Source organism: Petaurus breviceps, unplaced genomic scaffold, assembly GCF_028583685.1.
Source record: "Petaurus breviceps papuanus isolate PSGF00001 unplaced genomic scaffold, PetGlider_PUasm1.0 183, whole genome shotgun sequence".
In the NCBI taxonomy this organism is placed as follows: Eukaryota; Metazoa; Chordata; class Mammalia; order Diprotodontia; family Petauridae; genus Petaurus; species Petaurus breviceps.
In genome coordinates, this window is record NW_027185791.1 from 13,847,645 (window position 1) to 13,867,115 (window position 19,471).

Sequence of the window (19,471 nt, forward strand, 5' to 3'; positions counted from 1 at the left end):
GGGGGGGGGGGGGGGGAATTGCTGTTCAGGTAAAGGTTTAGGACCAATCTCTGAGGATCTTTCCTTCCTATGGTGAGAGTTTATGATACTGAGATCAAATCCTGACCCCATGCAAAACCTCATGCAAAGGCCAGAGTGTATCTGTGACTCAAAGAACCAACTCTTAAAAATACATTTATATTGCTCTTGTTTTCTTTTGGTTTTTCATCACCTATACTTTTCAATTTGTCTCCTTCATTTCTCAGAGAACCATCTTATAGTGCAGAATCAAAGGGAGAAAAAAATCCATTCATCAAAACCAACCAAGACAGGGAAAGAAGTCTGACATTATATGCAGTGTTCCATACCCACAATCTTGACAATCTCTGTAAAAAAGCAGAGAGAGTTGCTTTCTCATATCTCTTATTTGGGGCCAAAGTAAGCATTTAATTTTGAATCTTTTGGTGTTTTTTTTCTATTTACAACATTGTAGCATACATTCTAAAGAGGGAGAGGACAAATGCGTGTAAAAATATATAGCATATATAATATGAATAAATACAAGTATATACAAAGTAGTTAAATCCAAGGTAGTTTGGGAACTTGGGCACTAGTGGTTGGGGGAATCAAGAAAGGGTTCATGCAGAAGGTGCTTGAAATGTCTCTTACATGAATTGAGAGTCTCTAATTGACAAAGTTAAGAAGAGAGTAAATACATTCTAGACATGTGGATCAGACAACCAGTGTAGGTGTTGACTCAACTTTCCCTCCAAGTTAGCAACAAACTGTTACAGATCAGAGATGAGCTCTAGTCTGTTGACATTAATTCTTCTGATACTCATTTTGTCTTGGGGGTGCCCCTTTTGTTGAATGTGAATAGTTAGCTTAGAAAGTATAAGTCTATGATCAGTCCAGCACTCTGAGCCCCATGTTGCCTTCACTCTCACATCTTGTCTGTCTCTTCTTCTTACAATCACACAATCCACTAAATGTCAGTGTTTGCTGCAAGGATGCATCCACGAAGTTTTTAGGTAAAAAGAAGCCTTTAGGTAAATGGAATACAGTGTTTGTGATGAGAAGGTCATGAGATGCACAAGTCTTCAGTAATAAGTGACCATTGCTGTTGCTGTTTTCAACTTCATTACTTGCTAGGACTCCCTGCTAAGTCTGGTAGTCTCATAGTCATTGCTGGCAGGATTCTTGCCAGAGTCCTCCTTAATAGTCTGATCCTTCACCTGGAAGATGGTCAGCTACCTGAGAGCCAGTGTGGCTCCAGAAAGGGCTGAGGATCGATCAATATGTTGTTTGCTGCCCAACTAGTTCAGGAGAAAAACAGAGGTCTGTACACAACATTTGTAGATCTGACCAGGGCCTTTGATACTATCAGTTGTGAGGTCTTATGGAAAATTATGTCAAAATGTGGTTTCCCTGAGAAGTTCATCAGCATTGTATGTCAATTGCACAATGGCATGCTTGCCAGGTTCTGGGTCATGGACAATGCCCTCGTGCTTTCCCAGTCACCAGTGAAGTGAAACTAGGCTGTGTGCTCGCTCCCATGCTTTTTAGTATGATGTTTTCAGCCATGTTTTCAAATTCTTTTAGTGAGGATGAACACAGCATCAAGGCCAGCTACTGCACTGATGGTAAATTCTTCCACTTGAAAAGGCTCCAAGCCAAGACCAGGAGGGAGTGTTGGTGCATGCTGATGCTTGTGCACTCAATGCAGCCTCTGAAAGGGAGACACAACAAAGTATGGATCAATTCTCTGCTGCTTGTGCTAATTTTGTCCTAACAATTAGCACCAAGGTGTTCCATCAACCACCACCACACCACCCATATGGAACATTCTATATATAACCATCGATTACAGCAAATGGAGAAGTTCTGAATGCTGTGGCTAAGTTCACTTTCCAGGGATGCACACGTTGATTCTGAGGTTGATACATGCACTGCCAAAGCTAGCTCTGTTTGGGAGGTTCCAAAGGAAAGTATGGGAGAGAAGAAGTATTAGACTGACTGCCAAACTGAAGGTCTACGAAGCCATTGTGCTGACCTCATTGTTGTATGCCTGTGAAACCTGGACAGTCCACCGGCGCCAGGCCAGGAAACTGAATCCCTTCCATTTGAATTGTCAGGAAGATTCTGAAGATCACCTGGCAGGATGAGGGACCAGACACTGAGGTCCTTTCTCGAACTAAGCTGCCAAGCATTCAGACTCTGCTTCAGAGAGTGCAATGGACTGGCTGGCAACATTTTTCAAATACAAAATGTATGCTTGCCAGAAAGACTGTTTTGTGAAGAACTCACACAGGGCAAGTGTTCACATGCAGTCAGAAGAAGCGATACAAGGACACTCTCAAGGTCTCTCTTAAGAACTTTGGAATTGATTGTGTGACATGGGAGACACAGGCACACCATGCCCAATCAGAGAAGGTGCTGTGCTCTTTGAGCAAAGCAGAAGTGAAACAGCTCAAAGGAAACACAGGACGTGCAAATTTAAAGAAAATTCACACAGACTATTTGTGCCTGACCTGTGACAGAGCATTTTGAGCTTGTATGGGTCTGTTCAGCCACAGTCAGACACTGAAACTCGACTCCGTCATAGTGATGGCATTTTGGTCCTCCTTGAGAGCAAAGGACAACCAAGAAATCTGAGCGTTTGTGATGCTTGTAGTGACAAGCGGGCCAGGCTGAATCTGAGCACCTTAGTGGAGACAAGATGAATCGTATATAGGGAAAGACTGTGGGAACAGAGAAGGGGTCTAGATGAAATTAAGGGAATGACAGCCTAGGTTGGGGCCAGGTGCAGACAATGAAAGGTCGATTAATTAAGGATAACCGCCAGGGACCGGGGCCTAGTGGGAAAGGCCAGGGGCTTTTCCTTTTTGGGGTCCAGATCCCAAAGACATAATCTTTTCCTTTTGGAGGTTCAGATCCCATCCCCATCACTACCAAAATTAATTTTAAAATTTAGTATTATACCAATCAGCTATCAGGATTAGCTGCTGTCAAATTATGGTATGGACTCCCATCATTGTACCTCGGCAACTCTCACCTCCAGTGTTTGAGATTCTTTATTAAAGGGAGAAAGACACAAAGAGGAGGCAGCTCCATCCTAGCAAAAGCCAGGAAATCATCCTCGTTGCCCTTAGACATTCGTCCTAGTGGGCTAATAGGTGGCTATAAATCCCGGGTTTTATAACCTCAGTTATGGGAGAAACATGCCCTCTTTGAGTTTGTGTAGCAGGTTACTGTTGTTGAATAAGTCTACCACAACGCAGAAATTATAGAAGTAAAAACCTATGTTTTATTATGCTTAAGCATAGGTTCAGGTGGTAGAAAATAACCCTGAACCCAGATTAGTTTCTGACAAGCCTTTATAGAGAAAATGACATCAAAGAGACAGAAATAATTTTTTAACACATAAAAATGTTTATGGCCTCTTATGTCATAAAGATCACACAGGCCTAGATTCATTATCTCATGCTTCCTTCAATTAAAGTTAAACTAAGTCAGAACAAATTAATATAGACTTAAGTTATTGATTTAAAACACTGAGTTTGCAAAATCCTACATTTACAAAACTAAAGAAGTCATAATGGGCTAGTTAAGGGGAAAAGATTTATTTACAGGTCACAGAGATAGCCAAAGGTTTAGCATGAGGGAAACTTCCACAAATAGCTAGAAAAATCCTTTCACAAATAATATCCTTTGGGAGGTTTTTAAAGGTGCTGTATTCCCTTCTTCCTTCTTTGGTTTCTTATCTCAAAAATGTCAAAAGTCATCCCTCAATACTATGATGCCAAGAGTCAGGTTTTAGCCAACTGGGGTTTAATATTAACAGGAAATAGGCATCAGTTAGCAACATAGTCAACACAAGGAAAACAAAAAACTATCATCACACCTCCAAAAAATAAATTACCTGAAAAGAGGTCCTTTCTTGACAAGAATTGCTAGAAAATCTGTAAAGCAGTCTGCAGAAATTGATTTAGAATAATTCAATTATTTTAAGGGAAATTCAGTTGTAGGGTTTGGCTCAGGTGACAGTCAGTAAACAAGTATTTATTAAGTGCTTATTATTTAACAGTGCTTTGTGCTGGAGCTATAAAGAAAGGCAAATTTGTGTCCTCAGGCAGCTTACATTCTAGTGGGGAGACAACATGTAGATAAATTGATAAATAAAAGATATATACAGAGTAGATGTAAGATAACATTAGAGGTAATTAGAAGATGGTGGGGGGCAGGGACCTGGAAAGGCCTCTTAGAAAGGTAGGATTGGAGCTAAATTAAGGGGTGGAGGTAAGGAAGCAGGACATTTCACTATCTGTGGTACTGCTCCACTAGGAATAGATTCCCTGGGATACCAGAGGAGCAGATTGGAATGGCCACCATTTACAATGATGAGGGTGAGGGAAGTAGATCGGGGAGCAGCTTATCTGGGGTCTGCCATCAGGTAACTTCCTGTTTTGATGGTGTGCTAATCACCTGTTTCTGTGCTGCTGAAGGAATGAATGCAAATACTTTCAGCAGAGGTAACTCTGAGAAGCCTGCTGGAGAGATTTACTTTGTCCCTAATACTGCACCAGCTAGCAGGTAGCTTACTTATTTTTTATTCTACCACCTATAACATTATTGAAAACCAGGGTAAGAAAGTTGTTTAGAAGCTATTAAGCCCAGAGAGGGAAACTTAAAAATCCTTTGGGATGGAAGGTATCACCAACTTCTAGGTAAACTGAGGCCCAGAGAAGGGAAGCAGTACCCCAGGTCATAAAATTAGTGCTTCTGTTCAGCTACAAACTGAGGAAAGGATAAGTATAAATGCTTAAATGTATCTGTGAACTCATCAGTGTGGCCTTTCCTTCTAACAGTGCAGATGGCAACCTATTCACCTTTGCCTGTCCTGTGTGACTGGTCCATATCTTCCCATGAGATCATTACAGGAGGCCAACTCAATATTCTGGAGAAGAGGGTGTAATTCCTCCATTTTTCCTGTTATCTGAGGATGTTAGTGGAGCACTTTGGCTTGCTCACCTTGTTCTCATCGTATTTTTCTTTTCTCTTTAAAAAAGAATGAGGTATCTCTGTTGTCATATATTTCGAGGAATCTTGAATAATTTTGACTTGTGGGTAGGAGACTCTTTTTTGTAATACAGTCTTAAAGGCTATGTTTTGTTTAGTGAATCAAATGCCCCTTTGTGGGTTTTATTTAAATATATTTTTTAAATATTAAAGCAATTTTTTTGAGTTCCAAATTATCTCCTTCCAGTTCCTCTCCCCCCCATTAATAAGGCAAGCAATATATCAGTTATATGTGTGAAATAATGCAAAACATATTTCCATATCAGCTGTGTTGCAAAAACAAACAAGAAAAATAAAGAGAGTGAAAAATTATACTTCAGTTTCCACTTAGTTTATCAGTTCTCTCTCTGGAGGTGAATAGCATTTCATCATGAGACCTTTGGAATTGTCTTGAATCACTAATATTGCTGAGAATAGCTATGTCATTCATAGTTATTCATCGTACAAAATTGCTGTTACTGTGTACAACGTTCCCCTGGTTCTATTATTCACTTCACTTTGCATCATGAGACCTTTGGAATTGTCTTGAATATGTTGCTGAGAATAGCTAAGTCATTCACAATTATTCATAGTACAAATTGCTATTACTATGTACAATGTTCTCCTGGTTCTGTTCTCTTCGCTTTGCATCAGTTCATATACATCTTCCCAGATTTGTCTGCAACCATCCTGCTTGTCATTTCTTTCCATGTCAATTATATACTACAACTTGCACATCCATTTCCCAACGGATGGACACCCCTCAGTTTCCAGGTCTTTACCACCACAAAATGAGCTGCTATAAATATTTTTGTGCACATTCATTCTTTTCCTTTGATTTCCTTGGGATACAGACCGAGTACTACTGTGTCAACGGATATGCAGTTTTATAGCCCTTTGGGGATAAATCCAAACTGTTGTCCAGAATGGCTGGACCACTCACAGCTCCACCAGCAGTGTGGTGCTGTCTCTGTCTTTCCACATGCCCTCCAGCATGTGTCATCTTCCTCTTCTGTCATATGAACCATATACCTCAGGGCTGCATTTTAATAATAGTTAGCAAAATAATGCAATGGGATCTTGAATTCCATACATTTTCCCATCAATTTTGTTACGGTAAAAATGTGATCATGCTGTTTGCCAAAACCTATCCTTGGTGTATAAATGATTCTCATTAAAATTTAATTTAAGTGAGAAAGTAGGCATATAGGCCAATCATTTTTCAGTATTAATAGTTTTTTTTTAACCCCTTTAGTATCTTCCTCTCCTTGAAGTACTCTGTAAATCAGTCCCTCTGTACCTTGATAATCATGTTGCCTCTAGCATGGATATTCTGCATGTATACTTGGTCCAATCCAGGTGCTTTTCCTGTTTTTGATCTCTTTACTGACATTTCTACCTCCTCTATAAGCACATCTGGTATTGTGACCTTAGGGACCAAGGGTGGTGGCTTTACTGTCATTATTATAAGATCATTGATATAGGGCTGGTCAAAGCCTCACATTACACAGATGAAAGAACCAAGGCCCACTTGGGCAAGTCAAGTGATTCGCTCAAGGTCAGAGGTGACAAGCATCAGAAGCTAGAAGTATGAGATTTGAACCTAGGTCAGTGCTTTTCAGTGTAAACAACAAACAGAAAACTTGTTATTCACAGTTTTGCAGATCTTTTCCATTTTTCTTTGGTTTATTGTGCTTCCATTTTACCTTTGAATACGTTTGACAGATTTTTTTATTAGTTGGGACTCTTGCCAGGCTTTCTTCAGACTAGTTTTAGTGTAAATACTGGTGCTAAGTGATTTGCTGTTGAAATTATCCCAGAATGTCTTCCCCATCACCCCCATGCCCATATATGTGCTCTACAAACAAAACACAAGATTCACCCTCTTAGATCAGCCCTGGGTTTCCTTTCCTCTGCCAGTGATAGTTTGGAGGAGTCCAGTGTTTCCTCCTCTGATTTCAGTATTGAAGGTCAGTTAATAATAACTTGGTATGAATTGAGCATCCAGGAATTTGTCCACACTTTTTCTGAACTGTGTCTTATAGGCCAATCGATGGGCAGCAGGGAGCAGCATAGACTCTGACAGCTCTAGTCATACTGAGGGGTTAGTTTCCTTCTTATTGACTCCTAATATCTTTCTTCAGACATGATCTCATCTCATCCAAGAGTCACACATTTCTCCACATGGATTCTGGGAAGCCTTTGTTAATCCTCGGGAAGAGATAGGATTCCCCTCTCATTGTCTCCCTCTCACAGAAATGCTATAATTTGTAATAAAGTTACAGGCTTCATTTGTGTTTTAATACAAAATATGTTGACTTTTAGATCTGCTGGAGATGGCTCATTTAGTCTCATTTTACAAAAGAGGAACCTGAGAAATTTAGGACAAGAACCAGGTCTCCTGATTCTCAGTTAATCCAGTTTTGCTGTGGTAGGTTGGTTTTTGTTCTTTTCTTTGCAGATCCCACCTCATTTCAGAGAGGGATAGTGACTGAATGGGTAGGAAGCAGTATTGAAAAGCTGGTTTTCAAAATGACTCCTCAGAATTAAAGGTGGCCCAATGAAGGAAGAATGACGGCCTCCCGAGGGAGAATTATGGGACATAGGGCAGATTGGTCACGGAATTTTATCAACTGTTAAATAATCTCTTTTGATGAATCAAAGCCCAGCTCAGGAGCCACCTCTTCCATGAAGACCTCCCTGATCTTCCTGGCTGAAAATGGAATTTCTCCCTATCAAATTTTGTTTGTCTTTATCATATGCCATGCTGCATCATACTTTCATGACACACGTGTGGGCTGCCCATGTACTTGGTAGGTACTGAGTACTCTGCCAGGTGTCTCTTTGGAAAACATCAAGGAGAGACTGCCCCCACACTGCCATGCCACAGGGATCCAAGGGGCTGGGCAAGTTAAAAACCTACAATGTCTGGGTTCCACATTTAAAGTAGGGGATACAATTAGTTTAATTCTGTTTTTATTTTACACCCCATATCAGGCATTTCCTTTCTTTGCCAAATGACCCACTTGTTAGAAACATACCCAGAAGGTGTTATCAAAACAAAAAAGTTATCTGTTCAAGCATTTTCATAGTAGCATTATATGTAATTTTTAAAAATTGGAAGAAATCTCAGTATCTAACAATATGGGAAAGATTAAATTGTAACCAAATGATGTATATATATTACTATAGTCTTAAATAAACATGAAGAGGGCAAAGAAATCTGGAAATACCTTTATGAGATAATGCAAAGAAAAACAAAGAGGGGTGGCTAGGTGGAGAAGTGAATAGAGTACCGGCCCTGGAGTTAGGAGGACCTGAGTTCAAATCGGGCCTCAGACACACTTACTAGCCGTGTTACTTTGGGCAAGTCACTTAACCCCAATTGCCCTCCAAAAAGCAAAAAAAAGAAAAAGAAACCCAGAAGGACAGAATATACCCGATAACACCATATAAGAGGAAAATGTGAGTGACAGTAGTTGGATAAAAAAGAATCCTTATGGTATAAATAAATAAATAATTTTTTGGGGGGGGATATTTTATGTGTGGGAAGTGATCAAATTAAATGTAAATAAATGAGGTAAATTGAATTTATATTGACAGTCAATTTTTAAAATGTTTTTAGGGGTGGCTAGATGGTGCAGTGAATAGAGCACCAACTCTGGAGTCAGGAGGACCTGAGTTCAAATCTGACCTCAGACACTTAACACTTGCTAGCCGTGTGACCTTGGGCAAGTCACTTAATCCTAATTGCCCTGCCTTCCCCCTTCATAAAACAAAAATTAAAAAAAAAAGAAATTTAAAAAATATTTTAAAAACAATAATAGCTAACATTTATATAGCACCTACTATGTGCCAGGCACTGTGCTAAGAGCTTTATAGTGATCCCATTTTAAAAGATAGGAAAGAATCCTTTGCAACAACCAACCGGTTTCTTTCTGATATTTTTACTAAGTATGATTGTTTCTCCAGGTATTCTCTTGATAAACTTGCAGATTATTCCCATAAAGATTTTATTATGGCAAAGAATTTGAAACCAAGGGGATGCCCATCAATTGGGGAATGGCTGAACAAGCTGTGGTATATGAATGTAATGGAATACTTCTGTGCTATAAGAAAAGAGGAGAAGACGAACTTCATAATAACCTGGAGAGACTTATAGAAACTGATGTTGAGTGAGAAGAGCAGAACCAGATAAATCTCTACACAATCACAGACACAACGTATGTGTGACAACTGACTTTGACAGACTGGGCTCCTCTCAGCAAAGTAAGGTTATAAGACAACTCCAAAAGACTCATGACTGAAAGAGACCCACATCCAGAGAAAGAGCTGCGGAGTCTGAGTGCAGAGGGAAACAAGCTCCCTGCTCTCTTTCTTTTTCTTGTCTTGTTGTGTTTCCTCTTTCCCACCGATCATCCTAATGGTTATAATCCTTCTGTACAACCTGACTAATGATCAATGTGAAGATATTTGTAGATCCTATATTGGAGGAGAGGGAGGGGGAGAAAAATCGAAACTCAAGGGACTGTGGAGCTGAATGTTATAAAATAAAAGTAAATAAATAAACAAATAAAAGATTTTATTAAAAAAGTAAGGCTATGACTTTTTTTTGTTTTTTTGTTTTGGAGGGCAATTGGTGTTACGTGACTTGCCCAAGGTCACAGGGCTAGTTTTGTGTGAAGTGTCTGAGGTCGGATTTGAACCTATTCACTTCGACACCTACACGACCCAAAGCTATGGCTTCCTACCAATTGATGGCATCTTCCCCTCCTTGCAACATCTAGTCGTTATTCTCTCACTCCTTTCAAGATCGTGAGATTCAAGCAGTCTTACTTCTTGTGTCTGATCCAAGGTAAGTGTCATGCCTTCTCCTTTATGTATAATCACATGTGGGAGACGTGTACATCTGGTACCGATGTGGTGGCTTCTCTGCCATTGTTGATGAAGATACTGTTCTAGAAACTGACAACTTTGTTTCATTTTACCTTTGTTGTCTTCCTGCCAGAGCCTCCCATCCCTCCAGGGCTGGGTAAGCCACATTCCCCGGCCCTTTGGCTTGAGGACATCTCTCATGTGCTGGGGCTGGCACCGAGCTCAAGTCCCTAGGGACCCGAAGCCCCTACTCAAAGGGATCCCGGGCCTCGGGGCCCTCAGCCCAAGGAATCGCCTTTATAAGGGGATTCCCGGGCTCCGGGTCCCAGAAACCTGTTCCGTTTTTGTCTGTCCATATCTAAAGTAAGTGGGCTTGGAAGGTGCCCGTTTGGGAATTTGACGTCTTCACGACTTGGTGACCTTGGGTAAATCACTTACAGGAGGAAGGGCACCAAGAAGTGGGAAAAGGCCTCTCTGTGGAATCGGAGGACCCACGTTCAAATCCCCGCTCCGGTCCTGACTACCTGTGACCTTGCTCAAGTCAGTTAGCTCCCTTCCCGGAGGCTCACGCAGTCCTCTCCCCAGTACAATGAGGGCCCGGACTAGCTTAGCGGATCCTGCGGTTCAGGGCCGGGAGCCAGGCCGGGCCGATCCCTCATCAGCTCCACGGTACGAGCCCTGGGGGTTTAGATTCCACCTCTGACCCCTGGGGCCTGTGAGACCTTGGGACAGTCACCTCTCGGCCCCATGACTCAGTTTCCTCATCTGTAAAACGAGGAGAACTAGGCGGCCCAGGTCTGCGGTCCCGCAGCGCCCGGACCTCGCACCCTCCCCCGCGTGGTCCTGCGCGGCTCTCGGTGAGGGTTCAGCAGGATTCAGCGCTTGGTGCACGGGGCGCACGGGGAGGGGGCAGAAATGGTCCGCGAAGGTCCGCGGGCCCGAGGAGGCCTCGGCTTCACGGTCACTTGCACCGAGGAGGAAACCGCGTCAGCCAATGCGAAAACCAGCTCCTCCTCGGCGCCCTGCGCACCCACGGCCCGGGTTCAGGTCCCACCCGGGACGTGTAAGGCCTGTTCTCCCGTGGGGGGCGCCTTCCCCGGCGCTGCTCCTCCTCGCCCCGGGACCACAGTCTAGAGCTCCCGGCTTCCGGGGCCAGGCCGGCGCGGGTTAAAGGGGCGGGGCGGGGTAGCCCAGCGGAGCCCGCCCCGCGGCCGCCCCACCCCAGGAACCGTCTCCAGCCTCCGGGAAGCCGCCGCCGCCGCCGCAGCCATGGCCGCCACCGGGGTGCTGCCCTTCATTCGGGGCGTGGACCTCAGCGGGAACGACTTTAAGGTAGGCCTGCCCCCGGGCCCCCTCTCCTCCGCCCGCCCCGTGCGCTCCCCACCCACGATCCCAGATCTGGGGGTGCGGGGCACGTTGGGGGTCCAGACCCCATGCGGTACAAGGGCTGAGGCCTGGGGGACTTGCTCCGAGTCACGGGGTGGCACGTTACAGAGCTAGAGTCGGACCCAGCGCCGCGGGCTTCAGATGGGGTGCGTCTTCACGGAGCCGCCCAGTTTGGGGGGACCCTCCGTTTCCAGCCCCTGAGATGCGCGGGTGCTCAGGGCCGCCTCAGACCAGCCCCTCGGGGCCGGCACCACCCCCTGGGGAGCCCCCGGGCCGAGAGCCGGAAGGCTTAAGGGGGAAGGGACCGGCCGGACGGCGGAGACGGACTGGAATCCAGGACTCTCGCCTTCCCAGCCAGGGCTAATCCCGCTGCCCGGTGCTCATGTTTCCTCGGGAGCAGGGGCTGCCCCTCAGCTGGCTCTCACGCAGCCCGGGCTCCGTCCGCTTAAGTGGCCTCACTTGTAAGGGTTCTTTAGATGGGACCCCCTGAGACGTCTTGGCCCGGCTCTGGAGCCCTCGGCCCCCACCCCGGACTGGGAGACCAAGTGGCCATCAGCTCTGCTTAGGAAATTAAAATGAAAGATTAGCCCAGACTTTTAGTTCGGCTGCATCCTATTACCTAGGAGGAAAATCCATTGTCAGGTGCTGACTCTCCTCCAGGTGCTTAATCCGAGGCCCTTGTGGGGAGCCAGGAAGGCTGGATGACCAGATAGGACGCAAGCTCTCCAAGGCCTGGGAGTTTTCATTTTTGCTTGCCTAGCACCCAAGTGCTTGATAACTGCTTGCTGATCAATCAGTTATTGATTAATCAGGGCCTGAAGTGGGGAGAAGTAGGTCTGGCCAATGCAGGGACTTGGGGTATTATTGTGTGTGGAGAGACTTGCTTATAATCACTGGGCCTCAATCGTTTCCTCCTCTGTGGGTCAGAGGGGTTCTGAGGTCTCTTCTGTCCCTGAGATAATTACCTGTCAGCCCAGTAGGGAGGAGTGTGTAAGGGCCACCTTAGAGGCCTTCCATCCTCGAGTACAGTGATCTCTGTTCCTGTGGTGTTGAGTTATTAAAATATTGATATGACTCACAGTTGGGACCTGGTGATGCATCTTTCCCCCCACCCCATCTTGAGATTTGAGAGACTTGAAGAAGGGTGTATATGTATGTGAATGTTTGTATGGTGGGGAGGGCAGGTGTTGGAGAAGGTATGAGTCCCAAGATCTGTGTGGATGGGTCTGGGGGCTGGTCTGGGATCCTTGAGTATTGTGTCATGTTCTTTTCTGAGAGGGCCAGAGCATGAGCTAAGCCTCAGAGGCTAGCTGAAAAAGGGTGCCTTTCTTAGAAATTGACTCAAGATCTAACCTCATTGGTGTGTGGGATTTCTAACAGCAGAGGGCTTGGGTTAGGTCTTGGGAGGCCCAAAGGTTTGGTGATATAAGGACAGCATCAGAGGAATGTCTTTAGGACCTCTCAGAGTTCTTTCTGCCCCAGAGAGCTGAAGACTTCAAGAAGTTTTTAGTTTTTATTTTTTTAGATGTTGACTCTGCCTTCCCAGATGTAAAGGACAGTGGGGTGGCACAGTGGAAAGGGCACTGGATTTGGAGTCAGAAGTTTGGAGTTTGGATCTCGGCTCCGCTACTGACTTTGGACAAATCCGTTAACCTCTTTAGGCCTCAGTTTCCTCAACTCTAGGATGAGGGAGTGGATTAAATGATTCCCAAGATTGTTTCAAGCTCTCAATCGGTGAACCTGTGGTCCATCAGAGGTCCTGGGAAGACCCACTCTTCCTAGAAATGCCACCATTAGCCAAAGAGACAGTATTAGTTTGGACTTCCTTGAGGGCAGAGACTGTCTTTTCCCTTTTTTTGGTATCTCCAGCTCAGTGCCTGGCACATAGTAGGCTCTTTCTCTCCCCCCACTGAGCTCTTCCCTATGGTTTTCTTTTGCTTTTTTCTCAGTTACATGTAAACAAAGCATTTTAACATTCATTTTAAAGATTTTTGAATTCCAGATTTACTCCCTGCCTTCTTTCCCCTCTCCTTGAGAAGGCAAACAATTTAATATAGACTATACATGTGCTGTCATGCAAAACATTTCCACATTCGCCATGTTGCAAAAGAAAACACAGACCAAAAAAACAAGAATAGTAAAGAAAGTGAAAAAGGAATGCCTCCATCTGCATTCATTCCGACTCTATCTGTTCTTTTTCTGGAGGTGGGCGGCATTTTTCATTATGAGTCCTTCGGAGCACTCCAGCTTTTAATTGATTAATATTTGTTGGAATATTGTTTTCCCACTTTAGATGGTAAGCACTTTGAGGGCAGGGACCATTCTTTTGCCTCTTTTTGTATCTAGCTCTAAGCCCAATGCTTGGCACAGCTTTTTTCTTTTGTTGGTCAGTCATGTCCGACTCTTCATGACCCCATTTGGGGTTTTCTTGGCAAAGATACTGGAGTGCTTTGCCATTTTATTCTCCGGCTCATTTTACAGATGAGGAAACTGAGGCAAACAGGGTTAAGGGACTGAGGCAGGATTTGAATCCAGGCCTTTGTGATCCCAAGACTAACACTCCATCCAGTAGGCTGCACAACATCTCTGTAAAATGGGCTGGACTCAGTGGTCTCCAAGGCCCCTTCCAGCTGTAACACTTGGATCTTCCTAGAACTCTCACAGTCACGTAGCTGGTGACAACTTGAGCTGACCAGCAGAATTTTAGGTAGGACTGAGGTTCACGGCCGGGAGGGGTCTTAGGAATCATTGAGTCCAGCGCCTTGAAGTTTGTAGTTGAAGAAGGGAAGCCCAGAGAAGTTTCCTCTTGTTCGGTCCAGGCGGGGCAGTGGTAGGGCCTTGGGCCTGGAGCAGATGTGACCTCAGACCCTTCTTGGCTGGGTGACAGCCATACGGATGACAGCAGCAGCTAACACAGGGTTGTCATAAGGACGAGCAGAGATGATTTTTCTAAAAGGTGCTCAGCACAGCTCCTGGTACATAGTTCTGTTATTGTTGGCCCTGTCCAGCTCTTCGTGATCCTGTGGATCCAGTACTACCCATGGGTTTTCTTGGCAAAGATGGGGGTGGTTTGCCATTTCCTTCTGCAGTAGATTAAGGCAAACAGAGGTTAAGAGACTTGCCCAGGGCCACACAGTTAGTAAGTGTCTGAAGCCAGATTTGAACTGAGGTCTCCCTGACCCCAGGCTCAACACTCTATCCACTGAGCCATCTAGCTACCTCCATTTAATGTTGATTGTCCTTGTTCAGTAATTTCAGTTGTGTCCTCTTCCTGATCACAGTTGGGCTTTTTTTTTTTTTTCTTAAAGCAATTGGGGTTAAGTAACTTGCCCAAGGTTACACGGCCAGGTCTTTTTTGTGTGAGTGTTAAGTATCTGAGGCCGGAACCAAACCGGGTTCTCCTGACTCTGGGGCAGGCACTTCACTCACTGCACCACCTGGCCGTCCCCAGTTGGGCTTTTCTTGGCAAAGATACTGGAGTGGTTTGCCATTCATTTTCCACTGGCACATAATTAGGCTGTGTGTGTGTGTGTGTATGTGTGGTGTTCATTAATACTTGTCCCCTTATGTATCATCACACAAACAGAGAGCCAGGATCCAAATTCAGGTCTTCAGACTACATTCGGCATGCTTTTCACTGTACCAGTGATGGTTGCCTCGATCTCTGTCTGTCTCTTCATACAATTTCCCTGTATACAAAGCTATAGTGGTTTTTCCTTCTTCTCCCCCCCCCCCATTCCTCCATCCCCAGCCTAGCCTAGCTTTGACCCCTTGTATTAGCAACCTAGCTGTGCACTTGAGAGCGTGGGAGTACAGGTCAGCTTTAGGGAGCTGGGAGCTGTGTGCCCTCCTCTGGGGCTCCTGTCAGCTGGGAGAGTGCCTGAATCACAGGGGAGGAATGTGAGGGCAGTGCACAGGACTCTCTGTGCCTCCCTGAGGCCTCCGTTCCCTCTTGCATGACAGGACCGTTGGCTGGCAGCACCAGGGGCTCACCGAGGACTTAGCTGCCAGCTGCAGGCTGACGCTGTGTTTGGGCTCTGCCCTGGGGAGTTCGCAGAAAGGGCATCGGTTAGAATCCCTGAAACCCCCACTTTGTGGGTCATCTGGTACAATTTTTAATCCCCAGACTGCTTTCCCCCGGCCCCATAACTTGTCTGTGGGAATTCAGGGAATGCAAATTCAGTTTAAAAATAGCCAAACAGAATTAGAAAGGAAAACCTAGATCCTAGAGGCACCTAGGCCCTTTTTGGACCCCTCTCTTGCCTTTTAACATCTTTTCTTGTCGTCCAACACCTCCCAGATGTTACACCCTCCATGGAGTCTTTCCTGGAGGCCCCAGCGAGGAATAAGCTGCCCATTCCCTGTGTTCCCATGATAGCATCTTATACCTTTCCTATGGCCCTTCTCACATCTTGGCTCATAGCCATAGTGCTCAAAGGGACTTTAAAGGTTGTCTGATCCAACCCTCCCATTTTGTGGGTGAGGAAACCAAGGTTCGAGGACATTAAATGATTTGTGCCATGTTACACTGTAAGTAGAAGAGCTGGGATTTGCATCTAGGTCTTTTTTTTTTTTTAAATCAATTGGGGTTAAGTAACTTGCTCAAGGTTACACGGCCAGGTGTTTCTGGGTGGGTGCTAAGTGTCTGAGCCCGGATTCAATCCCCAGGTCATCCCAACACTGGGGCCGGTACTCTTACTCGCTGTGCCACCTGGCCGCCCCTATTCTAGGTCTTTTGACTCCAAATCCAGCTATTTTTTCCACATTTTACAACCGCTGTAGTTATGGGTATATCTGTCTTCCTCCTATACAAGACTGTAGATTTCTTATAACTTCATGTCTCTTTTTATCTGTCCCCACCTCCTTAAGTGCCTAGCACAGTGCATCTATACCATAGGCAACTCACTAAGGGAGTTAGGCAAAAGGAACACACATTTATTAAGGACCTACTATGTGCCAGACACACACACACTAAGTGCTTTACATACATTATTACCTCATTTGATTCAATAAATGTTTGTTGAATGAAATGCCTGAGTAAGTTAACAGCTAAGTGGTTTGTGGATTCGAATAAAGCATTCCTTGAATAGACATATTCAGCATTTACCATGTCAGCTTATGGTTTTCAGAGAGTCTGGCAATTCTTAGATTATCTCCTCTTGACCTGTTTTCCTTTATTCAGTTTTAATTTCCTTTCAGTTCCAAATTCTCTCCCTCCCACCTCCCCTTCCCATGCCTACTGAGAAAGCAAGAAAAACAAAGCCCATTATAAATATGGGTCAAGCAAAACAAATTCCCTCATGTCCAAAAGAATACGCTTCGGTCTGTACTCTGAGTTCATTCCCTCTCTATCCGGGGATGGAGAACGTGTTTCATCATGAGTCCTCTGGAATTCTAATTGGTTCCATTGTGTGATCAGAGTTCCCAAGCCTTCCAAAGCTGCTTTATCTTTATAATATTGTCATCATTGTATAAGTTATTCTGGTTCTGCTCAATTCACTTCTTTATATCATTTTATGTCTTTCCAGGCTTCTCTGAAACCATGTCCTTCATCATTTCTTCTTTTTAAAAACCCATTCTATTATTTGTTAATTTTTAATATTCTTTAAAAAAAAATTCGAGTTCTAAATTCTTTCATGAGCCTCCCCAACCCACTGAGATGACAAGTCATATGATATCAGTTATATGAAATCATGCCAGTCATATTTCCACATTAGCTATGTTGTAAAAAAAAATAAAAAGGTGAAAAAGGTATGCTTCAGTCTGCACTCAGACTTCATCAGTTCCCTCTCTGGAGGTAGACAGCATTTTTCATTACAAGTGCTTTGGAATTGTCTTGGATCGTTGTCTTGCTGAGAATACCTAAGTCAGTCACAGCTGATCGTCATATAATAGTATTGTCACTGTGTTCAGTGGTCTGGTTCTGCTTGCTGCACTTTGTATCCGTTCATATGTCTTTCCAGGTTTTTTTGAAACCATTCTGCTCATCATTTCTAATAGTGTCATAGTCCATCACAGTCATATACCACAACTTGTTTAGTCATCCCCTGATGGATGGGGGCTCCAACCAAGTCCTATCTGGAGACTAGGTAAAGAGAAGTAGGTAGAGTTAGCAGCAGCCCTGAGTTTCCAAGTCTTTGCCACCACAAAAAGGGCTGCTACAAATATTTTTGTACATATGGGCCTTTTTTCCCTTCCTTTGATGCCTTTGATGTTTAGACTTACCAGCCAAAGTTCTGCTGGGTCAAGGAGCACGCAGTGATCAGTAGCTTGTCTTGACCTGTTTTCTGAGTTGTTTCTTATAGTATACCTCACGTGTTCTGATTTTTCTGTCTTTCAACTGTTCTAATCTTTCTTGTTGACTTATTATCAAATTGTTGAGTTCTCTCTGCTCCATTCCCTTCAGTGAGCCTACTGCTTAGATCACATTTTTCTACCTTCTGTTCTAAGATATTTTATTCTTCTGGTTTTTTTCCTCAAGAGCTCTAATTCCATTTAAAAATACTCAACTTCATTTTTCCATCCACTCTAAGTCCTTGTGGCCAAATCATTCTTTTTTTTTTTTTTTCTGAGGTTCTTTCTCAACTTGTGGAGCTATTTTCTTTTTCTGGGTTTCCTTTTCTTAAACCTCAGTTTTTCCTCATTTTATTCAGAGTTTACTTCATGCCAGGCCCTCTTGCATAAGGTCTAAGTCTAGGACTTAGGACATGAGGACTAGGCCTTAGTCCTCACCCCTCTATAGTCGGGATGCATCTGCCACTGCCCCATCACAGCTGAGTCCCCTGCCCTCTCTCTGCTGTTTTCTGCAGCTTTGGCTTTAGGCACGAAGTTGGGCCTACACGTCTAGTAGTCCCCGCTAGACTCCCACTTTCAACCTTGGAAGTAGGCTTTTTCCTCCTCATTCCACCTACATGTTGGTGTTACTGTTTGTCCTTCATTCATCCAGAAGGCGATGCCTTCACTTGCATATCTTTGCATAATCTCGCACACACTCACAACCACCCACCCACTCACATACTTCCACACCCACATCCACACACACACAGACACACAGACACACACCCACATCCACACACACACACACACACACACACACACACACCCACACACACACCCCTAGGCTTTCCTTGTGTGCCTGCCCCATCCAAGACCAGGGGCAGACTTTGTCTTCTTTTGTGGCTCTGATTGACCTAAAATGAACATCAAAAATAAGCCAGATTTGGGTCTCCCAGGGCACATCATGAGTGCCCCAGCCTCCCTGTCACCTACTGGGAGTTGACTTTGATGCAGCAGGCCAGGGCCAAGATCTCCCTGGCTTGAGGCCCCATGTAATACATTAAAAAAAATTTTTTTTTCGACTCCTCATTTACTAGAGGCTGCTTTTTGCTGGCTTTGGGCTTTCCTGTATCTTTGCTGGCTCTCTGCTCTTGGAACCGTGCTTATAAAAGACTGAAAGTCAGGTCTGTTTCTCCACAGCAGGAGCGGGGAACCTGGGGAACCCCTTAATAAACGGATTTGTTCTGTGAAGTTTGGATTCCGTCAGAAGGCCACCCTTGAGGACTTAGAGGGCCACGTGTGGCCTGGAGGCCAAAGTTTCCCCTCCCTTGCTCTAGAGGCTCACTTCTCCTCTAATAGGGAAAGATAAGATATTGTACGAGGAGATCATACTCTAAATTCTACCATATTTAAATGTTAGGAGAATAGAAAGTGCTTTGAGATATCTCTTGAGGGAGAAGCCACTTCCAAGGGAAGGCTTCATGAAGAGGTGGTGTATGAACTGAGTCTTGATGGATGGGTAACATTTCAGTGGGTGGAGATGAATATGCTGCCCAAATTCACAAATTTCCTTACCGCATTCTTCCATTTGGTTGTCATCATCCTGCTATGTGTAAGTATGGTTATCCCTACTTTACAAATAGGAAACCAAGGATGAAAGAAATGACTTGCCCAGGGTCAAACATTGGTGGCAGAACTGGGACGTATGTCAGACCATCATGACTTTGAAACTACTGTCGTTATTATTTGTGAAGCACTTAGCGCAAGAGCCTGACACATGGTAGGCGTGGAATGCTTATTTCCTTCCTTCCTTCCTTCCTTCCTTCCTTCCTTCCTTCCTTCCTTCCTTCCTTCCTTCCTTCCTTCCTTCCTTCCTCCCTCCCTCCCTCCCTCCCTC

At 44.5% G+C, this 19,471-nt stretch overlaps 1 protein-coding gene and 1 long non-coding RNA gene across 3 annotated transcripts in view; both read left to right on the forward strand.

Moving 5' to 3' along the window:
* The window catches only part of LOC138161085 (uncharacterized), a 9,362-nt gene extending 2,142 nt beyond the window's left edge, over positions 1–7,220 (forward strand). Inside the window, exons 3-4 of one of the 2 annotated variants that reach the window (XR_011168263.1) lie at positions 246–417; positions 1,582–7,220. This is a non-coding gene — a long non-coding RNA (uncharacterized lncRNA). Of the gene's footprint in view, positions 1–245 lie in introns of both variants that reach the window. The other variant, XR_011168262.1, reaches the window with a different exon arrangement.
* Positions 7,221–11,113: 3,893 nt separating this feature from the next.
* The window catches only part of FLII (FLII actin remodeling protein), a 44,328-nt gene continuing 35,970 nt past the window's right edge, over positions 11,114–19,471 (forward strand). Inside the window, exon 1 of the mRNA XM_069087868.1 lies at positions 11,114–11,244. Within this exon, the coding sequence (XP_068943969.1) occupies positions 11,182–11,244 (63 nt within the window). The 5' untranslated portion in view covers positions 11,114–11,181. The remainder of the gene's footprint in view (positions 11,245–19,471) is intronic.